The sequence below is a fragment of the Notolepis coatsorum genome (genome assembly GCF_963971535.1).
Source record: "Notolepis coatsorum genome assembly, chromosome: 1".
Classification (NCBI taxonomy): domain Eukaryota; kingdom Metazoa; phylum Chordata; class Actinopteri; order Aulopiformes; family Paralepididae; genus Notolepis; species Notolepis coatsorum.
This window is the reverse complement of record NC_140165.1, coordinates 237,852,251-237,875,732: the sequence shown is the minus strand read 5'-3', so window position 1 is coordinate 237,875,732 and position 23,482 is coordinate 237,852,251. Positions and strand designations below refer to the sequence as shown.

Here is a 23,482-nt window from a genome sequence, read left to right as displayed (position 1 = left end):
CTTATGAAAGTGAATTGATTTCACAGAGAGAGAGAGAGACAGACAGACACAGAGAGACTAAGATAGAGACAGATAGAGAGACACACAGAGAGAGAGAGAGAGAGAGACAGATGGAGGCAGAGAGACCGAGATAGAGGTTGTTTGCACGTGTCGTAGAGATTAATTATTTATTCATGAGAATAATACGTGTATATATATATTTATAATATTTTGTTCTAACTATGCCTGTCCTCTTTCCGCTTCTCTCAGTATCCAACATGGAACATGTGGTTCTGAATGAGGATCACTCTGGATCCAGGAGATTGCAGAACCTCTATAGGTAACGAGCTCTGCTTCACTAATGCACTTCAACGTCACTGTTGGAGGAATCCTTCAGATTATGAAACACATTTGTCCATAAAAGTCGCCCATTAAGGCGGCTGGGTAGCGCAGTGGAGAATGCACTCACCTACCACCGCAGAGACTCTGGGATCGAATCCCGCTGTCAGTGGTACCTCCAGCTTGGTCAGTCGTCCCTACTAACACAATTGGCAGTGTTAGCGGGTGGGAAGCCGGCGGGGTATGTGTCCTGGTCGTTGTAAACTGTGGTTCCTACTGGTCGGTCGGGGCGCCTGTTCAGCAGGGAAGGGATCGTGGGGGAAATAGCGTGAACCTCTGCACGCGTTACATTCCCCCAGTGAGAGTCCTCGCTGTCAGGTGAAAAGAAGCGGCTGACTGACTCCACATTTATCGGAGGAGGCATGTGGTAGTTCTACACCCTTGCTAGGCCGACAGTGGGACAATGCGCGCAACGACCAGGAAGGGAATTGGCATAACGACTAAATTGGGATGGGAGCAAAAAATACAGAAAAAGTGAGAACAAAAAACAGTTCCCCACATCAAAGTCGACCAAAAGCATCCGAACACTAGGTTTCTGTCCAAGTGTTCTACTGGAGCTGACTGTACAGTTGTCTTTACAAGTGGTTACCGGTGACCGTGGTTTATCCTCATCCCACATGAACATGTGGAAAGCATCCACTTCATTCATCACACACACATTGCCTTTTTAAGAGAGATGATGTTTTTCCACAAGCCTACATTAGTGCTAACTACTCATTAGTACTAATTTATATATTGTATATCACTATTGCACTTTACTGTTACATTTGCACTCCGTTTGGATGCCAAACCTATTTTCCTTGTGCTGTATAATTACAATACATTTAAATCTAATCTAATGTAATACATTTATAGTGTGTAATTTCATAGTACTTAGGGCACACGTATGTTGTGTTTTATTATGAATTCACTAGCACCGCTAACATTTCCAATATCTCAAAGGATCTCCCAATATCTCAGATAGGCTTAACATTCTGGACTCTCCCTTTTAACAAGCATTCGTTTTCCGCTATTCATATGAATTTGTCTATCCTTGACTGGGGATGTTCACTGTGTTGAAGAAAGTGAGGCCGGGACCTCTCATTGACCATTATCTTCTGAGAGAAAGGTCAAGTCAGGCGAGTGAAGCTCAGCGGCAGGATTTAACCCACAGTCCACCGAGCATCAGTACCCCAGTGGCTGAAAGTAATTCAAGCACATCAGAGAACTTGGAACCAAGTCACTTGCAACCTTCTTTGGAGAAAAACATGCAAGGCCACAGACCATGTGAAGTGGCCAAAGTCCAGCAGCAAGAAAGAGTGGGCGACAATCGATGCAGACCTGATCAAAATCCTGGATGGAATCAAAGGAACAGTGGAAAAGAAACTGGATAAAATGGGCAATCTGGGGGCGCCCCAGTGGCGAACCACATAGCGCACTCAGCCGCGACACGGCCGACCCAGGTTCGACTCCCGAACCCGTCGTTATTTGCCGAATGTCTTCCCCCCACTCTGTCTCCCATTCCTCCTCTGTCTCTCTCTACTGGACTGCCCAGTAGCAATAAAGCGATAAAACGAAAGAAAAAAAAAAGAAAAAATTGGCAATCTGATCTACTTCTATGGAGCAGAAAGGTTCGGAACAAAAGAGACAGGGAAGAAGGACATGACACCAACAACCCCTCCCAAGTCCAGAAGGCAGCAAGAAATCCAGCACCTTGTCAAAGAGAGAAGGGACTTGAGGAAGCAATGGAAGAGAGCCTCATTGGATGAAAGAGTGGGCATCGACCTCCTGCAAACAGACCTGAAGGGACGCCTGGGAAGACTGCGGAGAGCTGAAAACCTCAGGACTCGACGCAAGAGGAAGGAAAGAGCGAGAACATCCTTCTACAAGGATCCCTTCAGATTTGTGAAAGGACTCTTCACAAAGGAAAAGAGCGGGTCACTTAAGGTGCCAAAGAGGGAGTTTGAGGACCATCTGAAAACAACTCACACAGACAGCAAAAGATATGAACAGAGGGAACTACCACCAGAGATGCCACCAATTCCTCAACCAGAACACCAGCTGGATGACTGTCCTCCAAGGTGGAGGGAGGTTGAGGAAGCAGTGAGGAAGGCAAGGGCAGCTTCAGCTCCAGGACCAAATGGAGTTCCATACCGGCTGTATAAAAACTCCCCAAATATCTTACGCTATCTGTGGAGGCAAATGAAGGTGATGTGGACAAAGCAAACCATCCCAAAAGCATGGCGAAGAGCAGGGGGAGAAGTAATCCCCAAGGAGAAGGATGCCTCAAACATCGATCAATTCCGGCAGATCAACCTGCTGAATGTTGAAGGGAAGGTCTTCTTTAGCATTGTTGCTAAAAGGATGACAACATACCTGAAGCAAAACAACTTGATTGACACATCTGTGCTGAAGGCCGGCATTCCTGGTTTCTCAGGATGCTTGGAAGTTGGAACATACAAGCATGATATGGCACCAAATCCAATCTGCCAAAAGGGAAGGAAGAGACCTGCACGTCTTATTCCTGGACCTAGCCAACGCTTTTGGATCCGTCCCCCATTCTCTCATCTCAGCCTTCAACTTCTTCCACATCTCAAATACCATCACAAACCTGGTGAGAAATTACTTCCAAGATCTGCAATTCTGTATCAAAACAACGGAATACACAACATCATGGCAGTCTTTGGAAGTGGGAATAATGGCTGGCTGTACCATCTCCCCACTAGCCTTCACCATGGCAATGGAAGTGGTCATTCGAGCTTCCAAGTGGGTTGTGGGAGGAGAATGTCTGTAATCTGGACAGCGTCTACCTCCTATTCGCGCCTACATGGATGACATGACCACCTTGACCTCAACCATAGCATGCACCAAACGTCTGCTGGGAAAGCTTTATGCCAACATTACATGGGCACGGATGAAGTTCAAACCCAGCAAATCCAGGAGCATATCCATCGTCAAAGGAAAACTCGTGGACCAGAGGTTCCACATCAAGGATACACCCATTCCTTTGGTGTCAGAACTGCCAGTCAAGAGCCTAGGGCGATGGTACAACGCGAGCCTCAAAGACTCAGACCAGAGTGATCAGCTGAGGGAAGAAACCATCAAAGGCCTTGTCAGCATAGACAAGACCTTGCTCCCTGGAAAGCTGAAACTCTGGTGCCTGCAGTTTGGATTGCTCCCCCGCCTGATGTGGCCTCTAACGGTCTACGAGATCCCCATGACCAAAGTCGAGAAGCTGGAGAGGACAGTCGGTTCATACATCAAGAAGTGGCTTGGCCTCCCGCGTTGCCTCAGCAACATCGGCTTGTATGGACACGGGGCCCTGGAATTGCCTGTCTCTAGCCTCATAGAGGAGTTTAAATGCACCAAAGTGAGGCTGAACATGACCCTGACCGAGTCTCAAGATGAAGTGATCCGAGCGGCTGCTCCCAGACTGGCAACTGGGAGGAAATGGATCCCATCTGAGGCCGTACAGCAAGCAAAATCTGCTCTCAGGCATGGAGACATTGTAGGACAGGTGCAGCATGGAAGAGGTGGGTTTGGACTTGGGACAAGTCGACCCACATGGCACAAGGCAACATCAACCCAGAGGAGAAAGCTGGTGGTGGCTCAGGTTCGGCAACAAGAGGATAGAGCCATATGAAATCCGTTTTATTATTTTCCAAATTCCATTTTATTTTTTCCCAAATTCCATTTTTTCCGTTTTAATATTTCAGAATTCTGTATTTTGCCTTTTTATGCTCATTTTACCATCAGAAATAGTGTCTAATAAGTGGGAATGAATAAATGTCCACAATTGAATAAGATATAACAGTCCATTTAATGTTTTTAAGTGCTGCAACTCAGAAATACAGTTCAATTTTACACAATATTTTTCAATTAATATTGTGACAAAATAAAAATACATATTTCAAGTGTAAACAATAGATACAGCTAGCTACTACTGACATTATCACAATGACTGTCAGTAACCTAGCTATATCTATTATATTGTGATGAAATATAGTAATGCATAATTTAGGCACCTTTAGTTTAGTTTATTTCGTTTATAAAGGACAGTGTATAATGGCAATGGTTTGCATTAAACAAATGGATGGGTGCACTAGATTTAGCAAGAAGCTATCATTTCCATCTATAGTCCTATGTACTGTAACGTTTCATAGCTATTTAAGTTTATTTAGATTATAAAGGGCAGTGTATAATGACAATCGTTTGCATTAAACAAATGGGTGCACCAGATTTAGCTAGAACTTCTAGAAGCTATCATTTCCATAGATAGTCCTATAACGTTACATAGCTGTTTAAGTGTATTTAGTTTATAAAGGGCAGTGTATAATGACAATCGTTTGCATTAAACAAATTGATGGGTGCACTAGATTTAGCTAGAAGCTAAACGTCCTAACGTTATAGCTATTTAATCACAATAGTGTCGCAAGTGTTTTTGCGGGTCCAGTCCACGGAACGTTGACAGAATTAGCAAAACACCTTATCACCGGAGGCATAAAAGTCATTAGGATACTGTTCTGCTCTGAATTGAGGGCTTATTGTGGAATTGTTTAGCTTCTTGACGATGTTAACACCGAAGCAGCGAGACGCTTGAGCACCGCGGCTGTGTTGTGTGTAACACGCTGTAGAGTCCCCGCCTCCCCGGTCGCGTGTGCACCAAACGTTCCACCCAAAAACGAAATTTCAGTCCAGATTAGGCCAAATTCTGCAATATTCCACGTTTTGCAGTTGATTCCATTTTTATTGGTTAATTCCGCGATTCCGTCCGCGATTCCGTGAACGCGGATTTCATATGGCTCTACAAGAGGAGGCAGACGGATGCGCAAAGGCAGTCTCACAGTCCAAACAGGGCCAATGGACTAGCTGGGAAAACCTGGAGCATCGTAAGCTCACATGGAAGGATCTTTGGGAGATGGAAGGAAGCCAAATCAGCTTCATCATCAGAGCCACCTATGATGTTCTCCCCACGCCCAAGAACCTAAACCAGTGGTTTTGAGAAGATCCTTCTTGTGCGCTTTGCCAAACCCCCGCAACACTGAGGCACATCCTCACCGGCTGCAAAACCAATTTGTCCCAAGGGCGCTACACCTGGAGACACAACCAGGTCCTAAGACAACTGGCAATCACCCTGGAAGGAAGGAGAACTACCAACAATGCCCTCCCTCCCCCAATGCCTAGACACTCAAACACCACTTCTTTTGTAAGAGCAGGACAGCTCTCAGCAAAGCCATCTGCAAGAGTGGAGGCAACCCTCCTGGACACTGCCCGGGACTGGAGAATGCAGGTTGACTTGGACCAGAAACTAATCTTTCCGCCTGAGATCATTACAACTAACCTCAGGCCGGACCTGGTCTTGTGGTCAACCTCCCAGAAGTCTGTATTCATTGTGGAACTAACTGTACCATGGGAGGCTGCAGTTGGTGAAGCATATGAATGTAAACAACTGAAGTACTCCGACATAGCAGCCGAGGCAGAACAACGCGGCGGGCGTGACCAGGTGCTTCCGGTGGAGGTTGGTTCTAGAGGATTTGTTGCCATGTCCACAACCAAGCTTCTTAAGGGGATGGGAGTGCGAGGACAGGCGTTCCGACAAGCTGTCAAAACACTGTCAGAGGCTGCCGAACAAAGCAGCAGATGGCTATGGATTAAGAGAAAGGACCCCAACTGGGCTGCAAAATGACCATCAAGGGGTAAAAGCAGAGGGGGGACGCCAGGTGTTGCCGTTGAGCCCTTCGGAGGTGTCGTGGGCCTGTCAACGAAACACCAATGAAGGAGGGTGCCCACCTGAAGACCCCAGTGAAGCTTTTACCACTACCCCATTCAAAAAAGTGCTGATTATCTAAGTGATTGTAATATCTAGTCCTATAAGCTCAACAAATGTGTTTGATTTATGGCAACCCATTACTGCATTTATTGAATACGGTTGTGTTGAAAATCTCTTCCTAAGAAACGCTTTACGACCCAATTGGACTGAGGTTATATGTCTTGTGTGCATCTTTGCTGTGCATCTGTGGCTGACTTTGTGTGTGTTTGTTGTGTGTTGCAGGGATCCCGACGCAGAGGCTCTGGGTGAATACTATACGAGGAAATATGCCAAGCCTTCTGGAGGGGAACAGTGAGTATATTCTGCTAGGATTCATTTGCACATCTGCTCAGTCACTTGTTGTCAGACCTTCTTCTCCTGATTTCTTTAGCAGACCCATGTTTATTTAAAATGTCCAGATGCAATGCACCTCATTGACAATTGATGTCACACCCACACAAGCCCCTTCTCACTCCCTCTCCCTCCTAGCAACACATACACACAGTCCTCACATCCCTCCTAGCTACACATACACACAGTCCTCATATCCCTCCTAGCTACACATACACAGTCCTCATATCCCTCCTAGCTACACATACACACAGTCCTCATATCCCTCCTAGTCACACATACACACACTCCTCATATCCCTCCTAGTTACACATACACACAGTCCTCATATCATATATATCCCTCCGAGGTACCCACACTCTTCATATCCCTCCTAGTTACACATACAGTCCTCATATCCCTCCTAGTTACACATACACACACTCCTCATATCCCTCCTAGTTACACATACACACAGTCCTCATATCATATATATCCCTCCGAGGTACCCACACTCTTCATATCCCTCCTAGTTACACATACAGTCCTCATATCCCTCCTAGTTACACATACACACACTCCTCATATCCCTCCTAGTTACACATACAGTCCTCATATCCCTCCTAGTTACACATACAGTCCTCATATCCCTCCTAGTTACACATACACACACTCCTCATATCCCTCCTAGTTACACATACAGTCCTCATATCCCTCCTAGTTACACATACACACAGTCCTCATATCCCTCCTAGTCACACATACACACACTCCTCATATCCCTCCTAGTTACACATACAGTCCTCATATCCCTCCTAGTTACACATATATACAGTCCTCATATCCCTCCTAGTCACACATACACACACTCCTCATATCCCTCCTAGTTACACACACAGTCCTCATATCCCTCCTAGTTACACACACAGTCCTCATATCCCTCCTAGTTACACATATATACAGTCCTCATATCCCTTCTAAGTCACACATACACACACTCCTCATATCCCTCCTAGTTACACACACAGTCCTCATATCCCTCCTAGTTACACATACAGTCCTCATATCCCTCCTAGTTACACATACAGTCCTCATATCCCTCCTAGTTACACACACAGTCCTCATATCCCTCCTAGTTACACACACAGTCCTCATATCCCTCCCTGATGGAGTGTTGTCCTGTTCTTCTCGCTCCAGCCTCCAGGGGTCTGAGGAACTCTCTGATGACATCACACAGCAACAACTGCTTCCCGGGGTCAAGTGAGTATCACGTCCTCTATGAACATAACAGAAATTATTACTGTTGGGGGGGGGGGGGGGGGGGTTCATAATTAAAATGTGATTCTTAAATCAAATGCTCTTGCTCTCTTTCTAAGGGACCCCAATCTTTGGACAGTGAAGTGTAAGGTATGTATTGTTGTTTTTCCCATATACACTGAAGAAGGAGAAACTTGAACGAGACCTTTTCCACTATGTGTCCTGTTGAAAACACCGTCTTCCTACAGATCGGAGAGGAGAGGGCGACTGCCATTGCCTTGATGAGGAAGTTTATCGCCTATCAGTTCACTGACACAGTAAGGTTCCCGTAAATTGCTTTAATCGCCTTTGTTCTGTTCTTGTGCCCGTTTACAGTGTTCTGTGTAAATAAACCTCAAACTAATGATGTACAAGTTGTCAGAATTGTAATTATGTAAAATGACCGGGCCTGTAGTGGGTTTTGGCCCAACCCTTGATGCAGCAAAAGAACAGGCTCCGAATTATCCACATTCTCCCCCTCTATCCTTCTCTCTCTCTCTCGCTCTCTCTCTCTGCCTACAGCCTCTGCAGATCAAGTCCGTGGTGTCACCGGAGCACGTGAAGGGCTACATCTACGTGGAGTCGTACAAGCAGACGCACGTCAAGTCGGCCATCGAGGGCGTGGGCAACCTGAGGATGGGCTTCTGGAACCAGCAGATGGTGCCCATCAAGGAGATGACGGACGTCCTGAAGGTGGTCAAGGAGGTCACCAACCTCAAGCCCAAGTCGTGGGTGCGGCTGAAGAGAGGCCTGTACAAGGATGACATCGCACAGGTACGGTGGAGCTCGGTTCCGCAGAGATGGAACGCTCGGTAGAGTGTCTGAATTTTAAACCCTGTCGACGATTGCCTCCGTGCCCTTAAAATGTGAAACGTTGTATTGATTCGTAGGAGTCACGTATCGTTCCACCCCTTGTTAATTCACCCTTCGCTATGTCCCGCCCATCGAATGTTCGTGTCCCTGAAGAAATACAGTATCATTTTTGGAAATGTGAATCGTTGGATTTCAGAGAGAATTTGAAGGCTGGGGCAGGTCTTTGTTTAATGCAACAATAATTCTAAAGCAAACGCAAATCATTTAACCAGAGCTAATGTTAGTCGACCAACAATGTTGCATGTCGATTGCCAGAGAAAACGACTTTTAACCATATTCACCACCGGTAACTAGGTAAATTACTACAAGGATGAATGCCTGGCTTCCAAATACACTTTCCTAGCTATCGTTGGACTATCACCACTCAGGGTTTTGGCAAATGGTGAATTATCCGTGTTTATTTTTATTTTTTTAAACTCCATTTCTTTAGCGTTTATCGCTTTTTCTGGTCAAGCATGACCGACAGTTGTAGGGTGAAACGGGAGAGAGAGCAGGGGGAGACACTCGGCAAATGACGGCGAGTCCGGGAATCGAACTCGGAGTCAACCAGATCCGTGACGCAGCACGGAGTCCCGCGACGCAGCGCGGTAACATGGTGTGCTACTGGAGCACCCTGAATTATCCGTGTTTATTGACCATATTCACAGTGCAGGGCCATTTTGCTCTTATGTCGTGCTCAGGTTGGGATTCCTTTCCACCCTGTGCTGCACCCTGCAACACACCCTGCAACACATCCGTGCCAATAACCACAATATATGCCAATAACTATATATAGCACTCTCTCTAGTATGGTGTTGTGAATTCGGGTTAAAAGGGCTCTAACGACCGCTGTCATTTCCTCTCCATCCTGTAGGTGGATTACGTGGAGCCGAGTCAGAACACCATCTCACTCAAGATGATCCCCAGGATAGACCTGGACCGCATCAAAGCCAAGATGAGCCAGGTGAGTTCATATATATATATATATATATATATATATATATATATATATATATATATATATATATATATATATAATATAACATACACGCACAGACGCACATAGAATTGCAGATGCAAAACACGTACATATACATGTACACACCATTTAACTGAAGATGGTTCCTACTGTAGGACTGACCTATAGCGAAGGACGTCTAGAATGACCGGTAGGTTAATTCACTCTCTCACTCTCATTCAGTGGCAATGTTTTGTCGACAACGAGCGCACACGTACATGCACGCGCGCACACACGCACACACACACCCACGTACACACAGAAACACACTCTTCATCATTGTTCTTTTATCTTGTTGTCTGTCTATCCTGCAGAAAGACTGGTTTGCTAAGAGGAAGAAGTTCAAGAGACCAGCACAGAGGCTGTTTGATGCAGAGAAGATCAGGTAAACGCACACCGTCTGACTCTTGCCACCTAACCTGCACGGACTACAACGTAGAGTAGAGTGTAGGGGTGGGGGAAACAAATCGATACGTAGTAGTATCGCGATACTTTGCGTGGCGATACTGTATCGATACAGGGACGCCAAGTATCGATATTTAATTATTATTAAAAAAATAACTTTATTTTTTTTGTATAAGGAAGTTGCATTGTTAATTTCAATACCTGTAATAGTACAGTAGTCCACACACACATGTGCATTCAGTTAAGTTGGAATATGACTGTAATACAAACAGTTCAGTTTGTCAGGTACCATGTTCTGCAATAAAAATTATTGAAGTGAGATGAACAGACTGAACTTTATTTTATTAGATAAAACATGTTGACAGTTTTACTTTGCAGTTAAAAAAAATTGATAAAAAAAAAATATATATCGAGTATCAAGTATCGCGATAGTATCGTATCGCGAGGTCTCTGGCGATTCCCACCCCTAGTAGAGTGTATATCATGCCAGTTAGGTTACCTTGTGTATACTGCACCGGTGTATACTGTTTACTTTACTTTACTCATAGTATATATTCAGATTCTAATTCTTCATTGCCCATATTTATTGTAACGTATAATATAACCAATGAGGGCATACAGACCCTCATCTGCACCTTTGTTTACACTGTTTACTTTATCATATTCTTATGTTCAGAGTTAATCATATTGTTTAGACTATGTGTTATGCCTATATGTATGTCTTTCTACTATTACCCTGCCCCTACATGTACCCCCACTCATCCATGCTACTATGACGCCTGAATTTCCCCAAGGGGATTAATAAAGGAATATCTTTATTATTAATAACACACAGCAAAAAATACAAAATTAGCAATGGGTTTTTATGATATCATATTATTCAGCCTCATCAAGCTAATGATCGGACCTCTCCTAACAGAGTTGAATTCCTGTGTATTTTATTGGACCTCTCCTAACAGAGTTGAAATCCTCTGTATTTCATTGGACCTCCTAACGAAGTTGAATTCCTGTGTATTTCTTTGGACCTCTCCTAACGTAGTTGAATTCCTGTGTATTTCATTGGACCTCTCCTAACAAAGTTGAATTCCTGTGTATTTCATTGGACCTCTCCTAACGAAGTTGAATTCCTGTGTATTTGATTGGCCCTCTCCTAATGGAGTTTAATTCCTGTGTATTTTATTGGACCTCTCCTAACGAAGTTGAATTCCTGTGTATTTGATCGGAGTTGAATCCCTGTGTGTTTGATCGGCAGGTCCCTGGGCGGGGACGTGAGTCACGATGGAGACTTTATGATCTTTGAGGGAAACCGGTACAGCCGCAAAGGCTTCCTCTTCAAGAGCTTCGCCATGTCTGCTGTGGTGAGGAGGACCACACACACACACACACACACCACACGTATAATTGACATATAATATATAAATGCAATGTATACAAGTGTGAAACTGAAGCATAAGGGCTAAAAGATCTTTTATAAATACAGTCCATTTTACCATTCAGCATTTTATGATTGATACGTAGATTAATCGATTGATCTCCTGTATAGATTACAGATGGAGTAAAGCCCACGCTATCAGAGCTGGAGAAGTTTGAGGACCAGCCTGAAGGAATAGATCTGGAGGTGGTTACCGAGTCAGGTACCGTACAGGACCACGCAGAAAAGCACATTATGCTGCACAAATCTTTGTACTCCGTGTTTCACATACAGTCATTTAGCCTCCCTTTCATAGTGTTCATCTGCATAGAGTTTAACTGATTTGTGAATTTGTGTGTGTGCGTGCACTTGTGTGTGTGCACTTGTGTGTGTGTGTGCACTTGTGTGTGTGTGTAGGTAAGGAGCGGGAACACAACCTGCAGGCAGGCGACAACGTTGAGGTGTGTGAGGGAGAGTTGATCAACCTACAGGGTAAAATCCTCAGCGTCGACGGAAACAAGATCACCATCATGCCCAAGCACGAAGACCTCAAGGTACACACACACACACACACACACACCCCATCATGCCCAAGCACGAAGACCTCAAGGTACACGCACACACACACCATCATGCCCAAGCACGAAGACCTCAAGGTACACACACACACACACACACACACACACACACACACACACACACACACCATCATGCCCAAGCACGAAGACCTCAAGGTACACACACACACCATCATGCCTAAGCATGAAGACCTCAAGGCACACACACACACACACACACACACACACACACACACACACACACACACACACACACACACACACACCATCATGCCCAAGCATGAAGACCTCAAGGTACACACCATCATGCCCAAGCACGAAGACCTCAAGGTACACACACACACACCATCATGCCCAAGCATGAAGACCTCAAGGTACACACACACACACACACACACACACACTAAGGCTGTCCCCGAACCCTGTTTTTAGGGTTTGAACGTTCGCCAGGGTTTATCGAACGAACGTTCGAAATTTTTTTTTTTTTTTTTTTTTTTATTACATTTTTTCTTTAATTCTTTTAATAATATATATATTTTTGCATAGTCTATTGGTGAAAAACATGTTGTTTACAGTGGTGGCTGTTCATGTAAACATGTAATTAAACAAAACACTCAGAAGAAAATAAACAAGCTACTGCATCAAAGTTACTACTTATGATAAACAATAGCCCTTGCACACCGCAGTCAAGTAAGGGGCTAGATAAACAAAGGCATTCGTTTTGTGGCATTAACGTTATATAGTTAGTGTTACACGTTCAATAACATCAGCATATTATTTACCCAAACATAGCAAGTAGCAAGCACTCGTCCTCAGAGTCTGGCTATTCCTATCATGTCACTGCCATTGGCTCCGCGCCGCGCTCTCACCGGCCGTCTTACCCCACGGATGCGCGCCTGTCCTGGGCATCGGTCAACCATGGTGCTCCCACCTAAGTGGGAGCACCATGCGCCCCAGCCGTCCCCTTGGGCTTCCGTTGCTCATAAGAGCCCTGAGTTGTACCCATTCTGCAGTCTGTTAATAAAGTTTTCAATCAGACACATGTATAGAAAGGCTTTGTTTTATTATAACATTCGTTGCAGTAAAATCATTATGACTCGTTTGGTCATCCTCATCTACGTTCTCGGCGGGGAGCTAACGTATTAGCTACGGTAAGTCTGTTGTGCTTCTCGCAAGGAGATCAATGGCGGCATTGCCGGAAGTAAAAAACTAATAAACGCTTGCCGATTGGTGGTAACGGCAGAGGCGGGTGCAAGCGGTGTGACGTAATTGGCAGAATCGCCTGTCAATCAAAATTGTTCTATTGCATTGGTTGAGAGCTCTGGTTGAGACAATAGTATCCAGCTACAGCCCGGCAGAGAGACCATACTGGTTGAGCCGAGCGCCGCCTCTTCACATCGCTTCAACCCCGTGCGCCTCCTTTATTTTTTTTTCACCGAACGTTCGAACCCATTAATTAATGTCCGAATGTCAGCGTAACGAACGAACGTTCGAACGTTTGGGCTCAGCCTTAACACACACACACACACACACACACACACACACACACACACACGCCATCATGCCCAAGCATGAAGACCTCAAGCTACACACACACACACACACACACCATCATGCCCAAGCATGAAGACCTCAAGGTACACACACACACACACCATCATGCCCAAGCACGAAGACCTCAAGGTACACACGCACACACACACACACACACACATATAGACAGTCATACACACAGATGCAGGCATACGCATTGAAAGATGCACACACACACACATGTTTGAATCATTGAATTCTGTCCATGTCATTGACCATGTAAATGAGTTGGTGGGTCAATGGTTTCTCTGTGTGTGTGTGTGTGTGTGTTTGGGGAGTCTGTCTGTATGTGGTTATATCTCTTGGTGTGTATCTGGATATGTGTGTGTTAGGGGAGTTTGTTTGTATGGTTATATCTCTTGGTGTGCATCTGGACCAGTGCATGTGAGAGGATCGGAGCGTGAGCGGCACGGGGAGCGGAGCGGGCGGTTTTGACGTGAGCGAGGAGTGGGTTTTAAAATGGGTCGGCGCGACGCCCGGAGCGAGAGTTCTCCTCCGCTCCAATCCGCTCCGGGCCGCTCACACAGTGGTTTAACACTGATGTAATATACATGTAGTACAATGCCAAAGCAACAGATGGCAATGTACAAACATGAAGGCCATTTTCAACCAATGAGAAGGGTGAACCTGTGATATCCTGTTCAGGCTTTGTCACTCACGGATGTTCGAAAAAGTTTTGACGCCATTGTTGTTGTCGTTAGCTTACATGCTAACGTTAATGGAAGCGACCATAGCATTGTGGCTAGGCTAGCTATCATCGCTTAATAGAGCTAGTGAATGGATAAACAACGTTATTTAACATTGCAGAATGGGTACAATTACAATGCGGCTCAATACAAACAATTGTTAAGGGGCCCAGGGGGTGTAGACTGTTGTAGTTTGAGCTAATTTACACCATGCTCCAAAAAAAAAAAAAAAAAAAAATCTGCCGATCGATGTGGCGCGGGGAGCGGAGAGCACTCGATTCAAGGTGAGCGGTGAGCGAGCGGAGAGCGACTTGGGGGCGGGGTCAACATGAGCGATTAGCGGAGCGGACCAAGCTTTAAAGAGCGAAGAGAGGATTTCTCGCCCGCGCCGATCCGCTCACGTGGCCTGATCTGGACATGTGTATATGTGTCTGTGTGTGTTTGGGGAGTTTGTTTGTATGGTTATATCTCTTGGTGTGTATCTGGATGTGTGTGTGGGGTGGTGTGTATCTGGATTAGAGATGTGCACCGATCCACTTTCTTCAGTTCCGGTACCAATACCTGAATTTGGATATCTACCGATACTAGAGCTCTTTCTTTCTTTAATAATAATAATATTTTTTATCAGTGTTTTTTTATTTCAAGTTTATTTTTTATTTTTACAGCCAGGCCCAAAAGGACCAACAGAATGAAAAGAAAATAACGCCCTCCCTCCTCACCCTCCCCCCACCCCAATACCAGACATATAAACATATTGAACATTTCAAATCAGTAGACCCTTTACCCTATGTAATATACCCTTTACATTTTGCAGAGAAAAAAGATAAAATGGAATAAACAAAAACAATTCAAAACATCGCTCGGCAGATTTTTTTTTGGAGCATGATGTAAATTTGCTTGATTTGACCAAACTACAACAGTCTACACCCCCTGGGCCCCTTAACAATTGTTTGTATTGAGCCGTATTGTAATTGTACCCATTCTGCAATGTTAAATAACATTGTTTATAGCTACTAAGCGATGATAGCTAGCCTAGCCACAATGCTATGGTCGCTGCCATTAACAAGCTAACGACAACAACAATGGCGTCGCACACTTTTTCTAACAGGATGTGAGTGACGGTTCACCCTTCTCATTGGTTGAAAATGGCCTTCATGTTTGTACATTGCCATCTGTTGCTTTGGCATTGTACTACATGTATATTACATCAGTGTTAAACCACTGTGAGCGGCCCGGAGTGGATTTGAGCCGAGGAGAACTCTCGCGCCGGATGTCGCGCCGACCCATTTTAAAACCCACTCAGTCGCTCACGTCAAAACCGCCCGCTCCGCTCCCCGCTCCGCTCCCCGCGCCGCTCACGCGCCGCGCTGCTCACATGGCCTGGTCCCATCTCTAATCTGGATGTGTGTGTTTGGGGGTGTTTGTCTGTATGTGATTTATATTTCTTGGTGTGTATCTGGATGTGTGCGAGGGAGAGTATTGTTGTGTGTGTTTGGGGAATACAGTGAGTCTGTATGTTATCATATTTGTGTGTGTTTGCGTGTGTAATTCCTCTGTGTGTATCTGGATGTGTTTGCGTGTCTGTAATTCCTTGGTGTGTATCTGGATGTGTTTGCGTGTGTGTGTGTAATTCCCTGGTGTCTATCTGGATGTGTTTGCGTGTCTGTAATTCCTTGGTGTGTATCTGGATGTGTTTGCGTGTGTGTGTGTGTGTAATTCCCTGGTGTCTATCTGGATGTGTTTGCGTGTGTGTGTAATTCCTCGTGTGTATCTGGATGTGTTTGCGTGTGTGTGTGTAATTCCTCGGTGTGTATCTGGATGTGTTTGCGTGTGTGTGTGTAATTCCTCTGTGTGTATCTGGATGTGTTTGCGTGTGTGTGTGTAATTCCTCTGTGTGTATCTGGATGTGTTTGCGTGTCTGTAATTCCTTGGTGTGTATCTGGATGTGTTTGTGTGTGTGTAATTCCTTGGTGTGTATCTGGATGTGTTTGCGTGTCTGTGTAACTCCTCAGTGTGTATCTGGATGTGTTTGTGTGTGTGTAATTCCTTGGTGTGTATCTGGATGTGTTTGCGTGTCTGTAATTCCTTGGTGTGTATCTGGATGTGTTTGTGTGTGTGTAATTCCTTGGTGTGTATCTGGATGTGTTTGCGTGTGTGTAATTCCTCAGTGTGTATCTGGATGTGTTTGCGTGTCTGTGTGTAATTCCTTGGTGTGTATCTGGATGTGTTTGCGTGTGTGTGTAATTCCTTGGTGTGTATCTGGATGTGTTTGTGTGTGTGTAATTCCTTGGTGTGTATCTGGATGTGTTTGCGTGTCTGTGTAACTCCTCAGTGTGTATCTGGATGTGTTTGCGTGTCTGTGTGTAATTCCTTGGTGTGTATCTGGATGTGTTTGCGTGTCTGTAATTCCTTGGTGTGTATCTGGATGTGTTTGCGTGTCTGTAATTCCTTGGTGTGTATCTGGATGTGTTTGCGTGTCTGTGTAACTCCTCACTCAAGTGTGTATCTGGATGTGTTTGCGTGTCTGTGTGTAATTCCTTGGGGTGTATCTGGATGTGTTTGCGCGTGTGTGTGTAATTCCTTGGTGTGTATCTGGATGTGTTTGCATGTGTGCGTGTGTGTAATTCCTTGGTGTGTATCTGGATGTGTTTGCATGTGTGTGTGTAATTCCTTGGTGTGCATCTGGATGTGTTTGCATGTGTGTGTAATTCCTTGGTGTGTATATGGATGTGTTTGCATGTGTGTGTGTAATTCCTTGGTGTGTATCTGGATGTCGGAATCAGAAAGGTCTTTATTGCCAAGTAGTTCACATACAAGGAATTTGATTAGGTCGTTTGGTGCGGATGGAATATTGTACAGTGGGATGGAATATTGTAACAGGGCTGTGCCATTTCGAGTGTATATACATATGTAGTCCAGTAAGGGTGAGTTAATGTATTAATGTGCTTGTGTGTGTGTACCTCTAGGACCCTCTGGAGTTCCCCGCCCACGAGTTGAAGAAGTACTTCCGCATGGGGGACCACGTGAAGGTCATCGCCGGCCGCTACGAGGGAGACACCGGCCTCATCGTCAGAGTGGAGGAGAACTTTGTCATCCTCTTCTCTGACCTCACCATGCATGAGGTAGGGAGGGCTGTGTGTGAGAGTGGAGGAGAACTTTGTCATCCTCTTCTCGGACCTCACCATGCATGAGGTAGGGAGGGCTGTGTGTGAGAGTGGAGGAGAACTTTGTCATCCTCTTCTCAGATCTCACCATGCATGAGGTAGGGAGGGCTGTGTGTGTGAGGGCAATTGAAAACTTTATTTTCCTGGGGAAAAAATTATGTTTAAAAAGTATGAAATTAATAATTGAAGGCCTTAAAAGTTATGAAAAAGTCTTACATTTGATTTGCACAGCTGTGTATATCAGCGTTTCCGTTAGCCGGTAATTACCGGTATTTGACCGGCAAAATCTGTTGAAGTCCGACATATTTAATCTCTCCGGTCATAATGTCCGGTGAAAATAATTCCCTCTAAACACAATTTGATTATTTGAATTGTATTAAAATAGGCTAAAATTAAATAGCCTATGCGATGAACGAAACAAACAATCATTACATTTGTTTCATCGTTGCTTCACCAAACAGCCGGTCTAATAATGACATCCTGTTGTCAGCGCGAGCTGGCTGCTGATATATTTGCGAGAAGCATCCATCTGCCGGCCGGCAGGGTGCAGTACTCCAATTCAGCCATTGGCAATTCAGCTGTTGGGTGGGGGCGCTGCTGAGCGGTTTCCAGACCGGACCTAAAAACACTGCTGCTTCATGCTTCACGTAAATATATCAGCAGCCAGCTCGCGCTGACAACAGGATGTCATTATTAGACCGGCTGCTTGGTGAAGCAACGATGAAACAAATGATTGTTTCGTTCATCGCATAGGCTATTTAATTTTAGCCTATTTTAATACAATTCAAATAATCAAATTGTGTTTAGAGGGAATTATTTTCACAGGACATTATGACCAGCACCACCTCGTTGGGAGGTGGAGATATACATCACGCAAACCCATGATAATGTTGCCGTCTCTCTCTGCCAAATTTCTCAGTTCTTCGCTTGATATAATTAATACAAATGTCCAATATAACGGAATTCGTTAGCTCATAAAAATGTGATTATAACAGACTGCTGTTTATTAAGGTCGGGCAGACTGCCCACCGACACCTCAAGTCGGCAGCAGCACGAAGTCTCGAGGGACTTATTTTATTTGGAATATATTAATGACTGTATATACGCAAAAGTAGCCTAGTTTTAAGTTAAAATATTATAAATGCCTTGATGATGTCATTCTTTATATAGGCATATCAATTGTTTTTAAGCTCAATAAACTCTGACCGGAATTTATCCCATTTGTCCGGTAGATTGAAATCTACCGGACACTCAGACCTGCAAAAAAAAATTCTAACGGAAACCCTGGTGTATATATATATATAAAATGTTTGGGGGGGCAGCTCGGCTGTCTGGAGATGAAATAATATTAAACGTTTTTGTATTCAAGTCGTTGTTTTTTTGGGGGCTTACCGGGAGCTTGGTGTGTCTGGCAAGAGCTTGTATGGAATTTAAATTGGCAGCAAGTGCAGCCGCCAGTTCAGTGACGCTGTGTTGTTTCTGTTGAAACCTGCAGATCCTCTGTTATATAAAACGATACACACGGCTTGTTGGAAGTGGTGGTGCGGGTCCCCTTACTGCACCCAACGTTTCATTTGTTTTACCATCAATGTAATGCCATGAATGGAACTTGGTTGTATAAATTAGGGATGTGCATAACGGTTATTTTGAGAGCCAACTATCTGCCGCCATTAACTGGTTGAAAGCCGGTTAGCCATATTGTTGTTGTTTTCTTTTACGTGTCGTGGTTCCAACAAGTGGTCTGCCGTGCACACAATCTGCCCATTTCAGGTTTTTTGCCAAAAAATATATATATATATATATATATATATATATATATAATTTACCGGCCCGCGTGTCCGGGAAGATCTAAATGTCTCGTACGAATGGGATACATTTCAGTCAACTATTAACTCTGTTTATTGAACTTATTGCAATAGGTTCAATACAGAAATAAATAGGGCAGCACGGTGGTTATACCTGATGCTTATTGTCAATCAAAGAAAGTCACAGTTACCATTAGTAATAATTAACGTTATATTACCTCCACTCTGTCTGCACTGCCGCAGTCTGGAGTGTTTGGGTCCATGTAGCACAAGCTAGTCACAACTTCAGTGTCTGTATCGATAGGCCATGAACGATACGCGAAGTGGGCGACATGTTGTCGGCACTATTTGGAATGGTAAGGTCGCTGTATTCCAACACAACAAACGTTTTGTGGGAACGTTACTTTAGTCCACGGAATCCTCGTTTGTTTTCCTGGCTCACACGCTCGCACACAGACACAAACGCACGCCTCACAGGATTTCAGAGGTTTGTTTGAGCTAGATTTCCGTTTCAGTGGCAAAAACAAGCACTTTTAGTGGACGTACATACTTGGTAACCAGAAATAAGAGGGAATTATTTTCACAGGACATTATAACATTATGCCAGAATGCAGAGAAAATGCTATGTATAATGCTATATATATTATTATGATAATACAAGGAGTCTCTCCATTTTTCCAGTCTCTCTCTCTCTCTCTCTCTCTCTCTCTCTCTCTCTCTCTCTCTCTCTCTCTCTCTCTCTCTTCTCTCTTTCTCTCTCTCAGAGTGCCAGAGTACTTTTCGTATCTTCATATGTTCTGTGGAGGAAGCGTTTGCAAACCATACAGCGTATCAAAAGTCAAAATGAGTTTCATATGCCAGTCACACACATAGCTAGGCAACAGATGACACAAGGCCTCATAACTTGATATGTTTGATATGATGTACGGTTTGCAACCATTTCTTAGTAGAACATATGAAGACATGTCTGATTATACTGTGCACTTCCTATTTTCTCCTATACAGTATCATGGCTTTCGAAGGCTTGGATTGTATGTTTCTCAACAGTAAAGCGGCAAGATAATAATAAAAAAAAAAGGGTCCTTTCCATTCAAATGAACTGTTTTATCAATTTGAACGCAAATATATATACAAATATAAGACTTGGAAATTGTACCGATGTCATGTTCAGCCGTGGAACCACACGACTACACAGAGAAGCCTCTAAGGCAGGGGTTCTCAAACCTTTTTATACCACAACCCCATTTTATTTTGTTTTTTTTGGCGACCCCACACTTAATGTATCACGTCATTTCAACATGGAATTAAGGATATCAAAATAAAAGCACACAGGGGCGGCTAGGTGGTGCAGTGGGCAAGGCGCTCACCACAAATGCAGGATACGCTGGGTTCGAGCCCAGCTCTCCGCATTGCTATCGGCTTGGCTGGTCGTTCATACTAATACAATTGGCAGTATTAGGGGGTGGGAAGCTGATGGGTGGGGATCGGACGTTGTTGACAGCGACTCCTACATGTCGGTTGGTGCGCCTGCGTAGCAGAATCATGAAGCGACGGGGGCGGCGTGCCCTCAAAACGCAGACCCCCGACGCTGAGAGATCGCGCTGTGCAGGTGAAAAGATGCGACTGCTGCTTCCTCGAGTACCGGAGGGGACACGTGATGTAAGGCTTAGTCCACATTGCAGCCGGCTTGTGGGAGGCATGGCCTAACAATGTTCGAGACAGGGGAGGGCAGAATTGGACGATACGAAATTGGGATGGGAGAAAAAGTAGATAAAAAAAAAACACGCTGTTGAACTTGATAGAACATGTTATTACTAGTGCTGTCAGGCGATTAAAAAAATTAATCTAATTAATTACAGGATTTGTAATTAATTAATCTAATTAATCGCATTTTAATCGCATAACCATTTTATGCCTGATATTCTATATTCTATAATCATATTTCAAATTGCATGTGTCCGGATGGCAGAATTCAGTACTGTATCTACAAAACCTTCTGTTTAATCATCTTCCATCTATTAATTTGCTTAGATTTTTCAGGTCTGGTCAATTTGAGCATAGTGTTATTCACAGTCAAAGATAAAAAAAAAATTGATATTCTCATTTGGTTCATTACAATTTACTCAAGCCTGGTAACAGACACAGTATTTCTGACACTGGGAATACATTCCCTGAGATCCATAGATGTCCCTAGAATCAGATACCAAGAACATGCAAATGGACCATATAAAAAAAGTCTGTAATGTGTATTCTACGTTCTTATGGAATGAATGAGATAAAAAAAAAAGTTATTAAAAAAAAAAAAAAAAAAAAAACTTTTTTTTTGTAATTAATTTTGAGTTAATTTTCATAACGCGATAATTTGCTGTGTAATTAATTAATCTAATTAACGCGATAAACTGACAGCCCTAGTTATTACATATGTTATCAATACACATTCATAAAACGAGGCATATTTAGCCAAAATATGTTGCCATAAAAAGTGGTTTGAGAACCGCTGCTCTAAGGCTTTGTTAGCAAATCCGATTTGTATCTCAAATTAGATTCATCCTCAAATCAGATATAGATCAGTGCTACACCGCTGGGAAACGATAACTCGGAGGTGTAGCACTGATCTATATCTGATTTGAGCATGAATCTGATTTGAGAAACAATTTGGACCCTACGTTAAGATGAAATGGGTTAGCTTAGAGAGGAACTGTATTTTTGTGTGTAAAGTTACCCCAGAGAGGAACTTGTTCCCAGCGCCCTGAACATGGGTTAGCTTAGAGAGGAACTGTATTTTTGTGTGTAAAGTTACCCCAGAGAGGAACTTGTTCCCAGGCCGCCTGAACATGTTTGTTTACCCCCACGGCACACTAACTCTTCAAGGAAAACAACAGAGAAGAGAAAGAGATTGTGAAACAGGGCTTGTTCCTCTCACTCTCAACGTATTTTGAGAGGGAGGGACATTTCGTCTCCAGAAGGCAAAAGCTGTCTAAACTGGTTTTGGAGTTCCATTTGTAGATAATTATGCTAGTTCATCTTGGGCTTTAGTGGCCAAACTCTAGCAGCTGATGCCAGAGAGAGAGAGAGAGAGAGAGAGAGGGGGGGAGGGAGGGAGGGAGAGGGAGAGAGGCGTTTTAAATTGTGAACAATTTATGTTTTAATCAGCATTGACATTGTGTGGAATTAGAATGTGAGATGAGCAGATTGTGACCTGACTGCCTCAGCACACACTTATGATCCACTGATCTGGGGCATGATGCCCGGCTGTCATGTATGTCGTTGAAAATGTCCAGTAAAATCTTCTCCTGAAAGGAATGGGGAACCCCCTACACACACACACACACACACACATGGAAACACTTATATATATATATATATATATATATATATATATATATATATTTGTGTGTGTTGGACCCATTTGTAATGTTGTTTGTATCTATTTGTTGTAGTGGTTTTGATTATAAAGGTATTTGTGTGTTTTTGTTTTAATGGGTAAATTGGATCAAGCTACAACAATGTTATCCCTTGTGCTGAAATACTTCTGTTAACTGTTTACTAGCATCAGTACTGTCTTACTGTGTGTGTGTGTGATTGCGTGTGTTCCCTCTAGTTGATTTCACGTGTCTCTTTTTGTGCTTGTGCGCCTGTTTCTGTCCGCTCACACGTGTATCTATGTGTCTCCACGTACAGTTGAAGGTTTTGCCCAGAGACTTGCAGCTGTGTTCGGAGACGGCGTCGGGCGTGGACGCGGGCGGGCAGCACGAGTGGGGAGAGCTGGTCCAGCTGGACCCCCAGACAGTCGGCGTCATCGTCCGGCTAGAGAGAGAAACATTCCAGGTAACGCACTGATTCACTACAAACCAGTTGGTCATAGGTTTTAGACCCAGACTGCTGAACTACAGAGAGAAACTTTCCAGGCAACGCACCATGATTCACCAGAAAGCTGTTGGTCATAGGTTTTAGACCCAGACTGTTGGGCTGGAGAGAGAAACATTCCAGGTAACGCACCATGATTCACCACAAACCAGTTGGTCATAGGTTTTATACCTAGGCCATTGGACTCCAGGGAGAAAGGGATCTCTGTATGATGGTTATGGGTTCTAGACCCAAACGTATAAACACAGCTCACTGGGCTTGACTGTCACTTTACCCGTTACCTTTGATTACATTCTCTAGACATTGGTTGT

General features: G+C 44.1%; 1 protein-coding gene across 1 annotated transcript in view; it reads left to right on the top strand.

The window, feature by feature from the left end:
- supt5h (SPT5 homolog, DSIF elongation factor subunit) overlaps positions 1-23,482 on the top strand; it is a 67,738-nt gene that overhangs the window by 14,054 nt on the left and 30,202 nt on the right. Inside the window, exons 6-18 of the mRNA XM_084314654.1 lie at positions 250-319; positions 6,410-6,478; positions 7,694-7,756; positions 7,873-7,903; positions 8,002-8,070; positions 8,315-8,566; positions 9,519-9,608; positions 9,977-10,047; positions 11,320-11,425; positions 11,611-11,701; positions 11,896-12,032; positions 17,302-17,457; positions 22,986-23,132. Coding sequence (XP_084170780.1) covers positions 250-319; positions 6,410-6,478; positions 7,694-7,756; positions 7,873-7,903; positions 8,002-8,070; positions 8,315-8,566; positions 9,519-9,608; positions 9,977-10,047; positions 11,320-11,425; positions 11,611-11,701; positions 11,896-12,032; positions 17,302-17,457; positions 22,986-23,132 — 1,352 coding nt within the window. The remainder of the gene's footprint in view (positions 1-249; positions 320-6,409; positions 6,479-7,693; positions 7,757-7,872; positions 7,904-8,001; positions 8,071-8,314; positions 8,567-9,518; positions 9,609-9,976; positions 10,048-11,319; positions 11,426-11,610; positions 11,702-11,895; positions 12,033-17,301; positions 17,458-22,985; positions 23,133-23,482) is intronic.